The sequence below is a fragment of the Parus major genome, chromosome 1, assembly GCF_001522545.3.
Source record: "Parus major isolate Abel chromosome 1, Parus_major1.1, whole genome shotgun sequence".
Classification (NCBI taxonomy): domain Eukaryota; kingdom Metazoa; phylum Chordata; class Aves; order Passeriformes; family Paridae; genus Parus; species Parus major.
In genome coordinates this window covers 29,670,896-29,678,189 of record NC_031768.1, presented here as the reverse complement: position 1 = coordinate 29,678,189, position 7,294 = coordinate 29,670,896, and the positions used below count along the sequence as shown (strand labels likewise).

The 7,294-nt window shown below is 42.8% G+C and overlaps 1 protein-coding gene across 2 annotated transcripts in view; it reads left to right on the top strand.

Annotated features, from left to right (window-relative positions):
• NPAS2 (neuronal PAS domain protein 2) overlaps positions 1-5,359 on the top strand; it is a 104,041-nt gene extending 98,682 nt beyond the window's left edge. For both annotated transcript variants that reach the window (XM_033513367.1, XM_033513368.1), the window contains exons 18-21: positions 1-32; positions 524-616; positions 2,496-2,682; positions 3,840-5,359. The exon at positions 1-32 is cut by the window's left edge and continues 150 nt beyond it. In XM_033513367.1, coding sequence (XP_033369258.1) covers positions 1-32; positions 524-616; positions 2,496-2,682; positions 3,840-4,037 — 510 coding nt within the window. In that variant the 3' untranslated portion in view covers positions 4,038-5,359. The remainder of the gene's footprint in view (positions 33-523; positions 617-2,495; positions 2,683-3,839) is intronic.
• The last annotated feature ends 1,935 nt before the right edge of the window (positions 5,360-7,294 follow it).

Below are 7,294 nucleotides of genomic sequence, written 5' to 3'. Positions count from 1 at the left end.
CCCGCCGGCTGCAGCCACGACCAGCAGCTCAGGTACGGGCGCTCGGGGAGGGCCGGGCTTCCAGCTTTGCCCGGCGGGAGCAGCGACCGCAGCGCCACCAGCTCTTGGGACTGCAGTAATGCACGGGTGGATTAAGATTCCCGAAGTGTAGCTGTCTGACCCCGTAGCGTTATGAAAACTGAAACGTTGCTGCTGGCTTTGAAAAGCACGAGGTGAATTTAACCGAAGTTGCAAAACGTAATTCAAGCATCCATATAATAAAGAAGATAATAATGGTAAAAGGATGTGATTTATTAGATGTATGTCAGGTTCCCAGATCACCCCAGAGGGCAGGCGCTGCCCCAGGCTCTGCCTCGCAGTGCCCAGGATGAGCCTGCCACAGCCAGCAGCTGGGCCAGACCTCCTCACGTTCGGCCTTGTGTCGTGCCTGTGAGAATGCCGTTTGTCTTTGCACAGTGTGGGATTTGTAGGGTCCTTCTCTTCCAGCAATGTGACCTTTTTTTCTTCTTCTCTTATGTGCCAGATTGTTGCTTAGCCAGCCTATTCAGCCCATGATGCCTGGGTCCTGTAATGCAAGACACCCTTCAGACCTCAGCATGGCGGGATCCCAGGCCAAGTATGTGCCTTGTCAAAGATAAAACATCAAAGTTGCTTTTGAGGGGAAGTAGCCTCCTTTTGTAAGATGACAAAGTAGTTATAAATATTGGGAATGTGTTACTGCGCTGAGCGTGCCTTCCAGCATCAGGGTCAGCCTTACCCTGCCTGGTCATATCAGGAAGAATGGCAGAGAGAAACACAGAGTGCCTGTGGCACTTTTAACAAGCCATGGCTGGGGGAGTTTTTGTCCCTCACATGCTGCCTGCTTCAGCACTAGAACTTCTGACCCACCAAGGTAAATGTGAGAAAGTCAGCACTGGCTCAGTTAAATGATTGGTGCCAAAAAAGCCTCACCTCAGTTTTGTCTCCTCAAAACTTAAATGAAGGAACCAGAACAAGCTGGTCAAAATATACCTTTTTTTTTAAGCTGTTTTTTTTGTCACTGTACTTAATTGTGAACTCCTAAAATAATAAGAAACTGTACATCATTTCTTTAAAAATAATTCTTTTTACAAAACAGTATTTTTCTAATGTTATCTCAGGAATTTAGACATTCAGAACTTTTTTTTTAAATGTCATTATTGTTGTTTAAGATTATCTTGAGTTAATTTGTCAAATGTAAATATTGAAGCTCTGCTTTTAAGCCTCAGATTAAAAGAGGCCTTATTTGCAAAGAGGCATCTCCCAGTTCATGTAGACTTACAGACTCCTGGGACCCTTTTATAGGAGCTCACATCCTCATACAAGTACCCAGACTGTAGCATTTCTGACAAAACCCTAATGTTGAACAGCTGTTGAGTGAACACAAGTCACACTATGATCTCATCACCCTTTACAGGATAAACAGAATTAGGCTGGATTGGCAATAGTTCCATTGTGGTTTTGCCCACAGCCTTCCACAAAACAACACATATTTAAGTTTTGCTTTGCAAAAGCAGAACAGCAAGAGAAGTATTTTGTTTCTGTCCCATCCCTTGTTCCAGAGGGTTTCTAGAGGCTTCTTCTGTTCCTAGAGTGGGGCTCTCAGTGATGGGAACTGCTGATCGTACTTGGCAATATGTGTATGAGAAGCTTAAGAAGTAATCAACCATAGCCATGTTTCTGCAGATCACCAACCCCCAGACAGTCACAGGCAGCAGGACAGGAAGTGCATTTGCTTCTCTCTCTCTGCCGTTCAGGGCTCAGCATATTAAAACAGAATCAAAGACCATTTGGTTTAATTAGCCTGGGATGTGAATGCTGTGGCTGAAGACAAGATGTGCATAAACCAGAATCTTTAATGAATCTAAAATGTGATCTGGATTCTGAGGTGAGATGTATTCTTCCCTCCAAGTCCATGCACAGAGTAAGGGAAGGCAGTGCTGCCAACAGTGCTGTTGTTCACATTAGCAGGTCCCATGCATGGAAATCATTTATTGGGAATTATTTGGGGGTTTCAGCTGCAGCAGAGAAGGCCCAGGGAGACCTTACAGCAGCTTTCCAGTATCTAAAACGGGCTACAAGAGACAGGGGGAGGGACTTTTAACAGGGGCATAGAGGGATAGGACAAAAGGTAGTGAATTTAAACTGAAATAGGGCAGGTTTAGATTTGATATTAGGAAGAAATTCTGTACTGTGAGGGTGGTGAGGCACTGAAACAGGTTGCCCAGAGAAGTGGTGGTTGGCCCATCCCTGCGAGTGTTCAAAGCCAGATTGGTGGATGGAGCTCTGAGTGTAGTGGAAGATGTCCCTGTCCATGGAAGGTAGGCTGGCACTAGACAGTCTTTAAGATCCTTTCCAACCCACAGCATTCTGTGATTCTATGATTTAGGAAGACTGGGGATTACCATCCCTTTTCTAAGAGAAGACCTTTATTTCCAGCACTTTGTTCTTGATTGTTTTGCTTCTTTCTTCCATAGGTATTCTCAAACCCAACAAATGTTTCAAAGTTTGGAAGTGCAGACTTCCAGCAGCAGCTCTCCAATCGTACTGATGGGACAAGCAGTGTTAAACCAAGGGTTCACCACTACCCCTCCTTCCCAGCCATCATCTTTGCCACCTATGCAACTCCAGCACCAACAGCATCAGCAACAACGCTACCTGCAGGTAGGACAAAGAGGCTGATGTATAAAGTGTGCACACAGAGTAACAAGGTGAGTGGGCTGTGCAAATGGGGCCCCAGGTTTCTGCTGCAGCCTGATCCTGGCAGAAATGTCCATTTAAAAGATTCTGATTCTGACTTCAGATGTGTGACACATTGCTACAGTGGCCGGTACTAGTACAGCAAGGGAGCAGTCAGAATATTTAAAAGGAAATTACTAATTCTGTAAATTTAAAGCATAATCAGATTATCTTGGATATATTTAAAGTTTATTTCCAGCTGGAGAAAATCAGTGCCTTAGGATTTGTTCTGTACTCTTTATTCAGTATAAAATTTGCTTAGTTTACGAGTCAAAAGATGAGTTTTAATTACCAGCATCAACATAAAATAGATCTGGATCAGATATCTGGATCCCTTCAGGAAACTAACATATTTTCTCAACTCTACAAGGCAAAGAAGATAAAGTGGACCACGTTGCCTGGAAGAACCAGGTGATTTGAAGATGTAAAAATACTTATTTTTTGACCTAATTCAACACATGCTAGAGTAAAGGGGGAAAATGAGGTGTCTCTGTATTAGTTCAATAGGAGCTGAAATGAGTCTGTAAAGCCTGGTCACATATCCACTGGCATCACTGAAAGAGTATAACCAACTTGAAATGATTAAACTCTTGTTACTGAAATGAAATCCTTATTGTAGCCGAGAATTAATGAAAAAAATTCTGGCAGATACTGTTTCCAATAAAGCATCTGAAAAATTCACATCAACACTGCAAAGTCACACCCAGCTGTAAGCTCAGGAAAAGGAAGGGCTAGAAGGGGCAGTATGAGGCACATTAGGGTCTGTTTCATTTCTGCCATCCATCCGTGTCATTTCTGACATGTTCAGCCATGCGATTCCCAAACAGGCTTTTCAGGATAACCTGCAAATCCCAGGCAGTGCATTCCTATGAGAAAACCTTCTCAATGCCTAATTGGAATGTTCTTTGTTGCAATTTATGTCCATTCCTTCTAGTATTAGTTAAGCTAACCTCATGCCAAACAGCTCCAGAAATAAAAGCCAGCAAACCAGTAGTAATTTTTAAGCATCCTGTAACCTGAGGACAAAGAGCACTAACACATGAAAGAATCAAACACCACGATAAATTTTACTTTATCTGTAGGTGCAAACACCAAGTTCTTTGCACAATGAACAACCCGATTCTTTGCTCCTGCCGTCTTACTCACCACAGCAAGGAAATATGGGGTATCATCAGACACAGCAGCAGCAGCAGCAGCAGCAGCAGCAGCAGCAACAACTAACGTCAAGGAGAAGGAACAGTTTATCAGAATCATCAAATTTACCACAGCCTCTGCGATAGAGTCCCACCAGCACAACCAATGCACGATTAGCTTTAACCAATGGGCACATGGGGCAGAAGAGAATGACTTTGTACTTACTGTTCTGGCTTTTGCACAAGCATTTCTTTCCAAGCTTTGTGACAGAAGTACGCCCAGTGCAGACTGCCACAGACAGTGCACTCACGGCACGCTGGCTTCAGTTTGCGCTGTGTCGTGAGCACAGGATATACTGACAGAGCAAAATAAAGAGGAGCACTATCCTGTGGGGCCTCCATCACCACTGGGAGCATGGGAAGAGGCATTCAATCCCAGTGTGTCCCTCTGGGAGCCATCTGGCAATTCCAAAAGACTGTCGACAGACTTATGAGGTACTTGGCCTTCACTGTTTCAGTTCTTCTTTTGTGTATGAAAAGCACTGCGTCAAAGGTCTATCGAGGAGAGAACAAGAGATTATTTTTATTATGATTATTGTTATTATTTTGCACAACTGCACAGATGACAAAACCTAGGCACTTTCTGTAAAGAGAAGTTTGTTTCTTTATTCTTGTGGCCAAATTAGCACATCCAATGGAGGAAAAAACCCAGCCATTGGTGAAAATGGTCTACAGCTCATAACCCTTGATTTAGAATCTGAAAAGTATTATGCAGCTTACCCTAACTGTTCTTCGTCACTAAAAACCAACCAACCAACCAAAAAATCAAACCCACAACCACACTGGACTGTTTCCTACAGGAATTGTGATTGCAAAGGAGAACTCAAATTGTAAGCATAGTCATGCAACTCTCCAATAGTGCAACATCAATCCTTCTTCAACCTAAACTCACCCACTCCAAGTCTTTGAGAAATATGCACTGTGTTTTGGCCCACTGACTCGGGATGCTGCAGACTATTACATATCTCTTTCATTATAACATTTAGGATTAAATTTTCCTTTGGAGGGGAAAAAAAAAAGAAAATGCACTTTTCGCTTTTTTTGTATGTTTTCCGTTGATATGTTTCTAAGAAAGATTTTATGTAATTATTAAATAAAAAGTAGTGTATTGTACAGCTGTTGTAATAATGACCTATTTCTATATAAAATAAAATTATATGGAATTATGTGGAAATTATTTTGTATATGAAATATCAACTCATTTCACAAGTATAAAGATTGTGCTTGTGCTTTTTTGTGAGTGGGTATTTTGTAATAAACTAATGAATTAGAAATGTTTTTGTGAAGGGAACTACTGTTTCATGCTATATACAACTCAAACTATTATTTTTTTCCATTTAATGATGGACAGTTGTCTTTATTTGTAGAATAAAATAAAATAGCCAAAAGGCTTTATTGCAGGACTTGCACACATTTTCCTGTGACTGTTGAACTATGTGGTTTCACTTCAGACTTTTATTCCTAGCCACAGACTTGAATGGTGTTCGGCACCCAGTTAGCAAAACCAAGTATTATCCCTTGTAGTTTTTGTCATGGCATAGACACTGAGAATGAAAGCTCAGGAAGTGAAATAACTGCAAGTGAAGGCAGCTTGTTTGAAGTACCTTTAAAACTTTAAGCATCTTTAAAGACCTCAGGCAGCTTTGTACTTCCAACCAAAGAGTTTTATATTAGCACAAAACAGATGATTTAAAGAACAATTTGACTCAGCATATGCCAGGGCTTTGACCCATGTCCAGCTTCAGTGTTTTAAGACACTGCTGTCCTGAGTTTTGGAGCACATCTCTTCTGGAATAGTCGCCCTGTAGACAGTCTGGTTTCCCCTTTAGCATCCTTTTCACATTAAGTTAATATTGACTACAGGATGGAGCAGCCAAGGTACTGGCTTGCTTTCCCTCTACAGACAGGGAGAACTTTCAGCACAGATTGAGGTGGGTAATAGCACAGGAATGTCTTCATTCCCCTCAGTAAGACTAAAAGGGGATGGCCCTCAGGGCAGCTTGCAGCCACTGAAGCCAGCATTAGGCTCAACAAAGTGCACACATGGCCTTCCCTCCCTTGAGTACCAAGGATCACATCAGCTGGGCCCACGTGTGCTGGTTTCTGTGCCATAGGAGAACAATAGAGATAACTGGGCTAGGAGATGGAAATTGTGAAAATAAGCTTTCAGGGAAATGAATAAAGCTTATTTGCCCCGAGTTCTGAAAAAGCTAGAAATCTCCTAAAGAAAATCCATTGACAAAATTATTACCCTGATGCTTCAGCTGCAAGACTGGGTGGTAGCACTGATGGGTGTATGTGTATTTCAGTCCATACAATCCCTCATTGAGAGAAGATGAGGGAATCAAGTATTGGGTGTCTAAGAAAAATGATTTTACTACTAACTTTAGTTACTAGGGTGAATTAGCCTCCTCATCCCTTTGAACTCTTGCATTCAGTGAAGCAAGAGTGACCCCACCAGATGAAGATTAGAAAGCTAGATGTGAAAGTTTCACTTACTATCCGAAGGAACCTCCCTCTTTCCATTAATTATAGACAAACCTAAGCAAAGGCCAGGTGGCTAAACCAGAGACTAACTTCATAAATCCCAGTCACTCCTGGAAAAGGAGGGGACAAATCCGTAAACCCAAAGTTCATGCAGGAAGAGGTAATGAAGAAACATGAGCACCTCCAAGGAAATACCTGTGGAAGCAGCAGCTGACAGATCTCAGCTGCTATGGCAGAAGACACAGGAAGGGAAAATAACCTGTAAGAATTTGTTCTACTCTCTGGGATTATAAATCCACATCTCTCCCAATTGTCAGTGGTACGTCCAAACCAAACTCAGCCTTGGTGCCAACACTTAACTTTCTAAAACCAGTGGCACTGTAAGCTGTTAACGGGGAGATGCTGTAAATAGCGTGGGATTGCCTTCTTCTGAGCTAGTTTAATACACTGGAAAGGATACAGACAGCTCACAAGAGCAGATTTACGTCAAGACCTAGTTTTTCATGTTCTTCCCCATACACACATTCTGGTTTGGGATTATTGTCCTTGTTCTCTGTTACACACACAAAGCAACGCTAGTCCTCCTCATAGTTCATTATGGGCACAACCCAGATTGTTCCAACATAATCCCTCAGCTCGGGTCCATTTTCCGGGCATGCGGGGTGATTACATAAGGCTACTGCCCCACGCCGGGATATCTCAGTTCCGTCTCGGGAACAAGAGCTCCAGATCTGCAAGAGGCAAAATGCTTGCTGGAAGCACCACTGCGCCAACCTGACTCCGTCACACACCACCCCAGGGAAAACGGACAGACCCTACAGAGGAAGCGGGTGGGCGGGCACCGAACATCCGCGGTC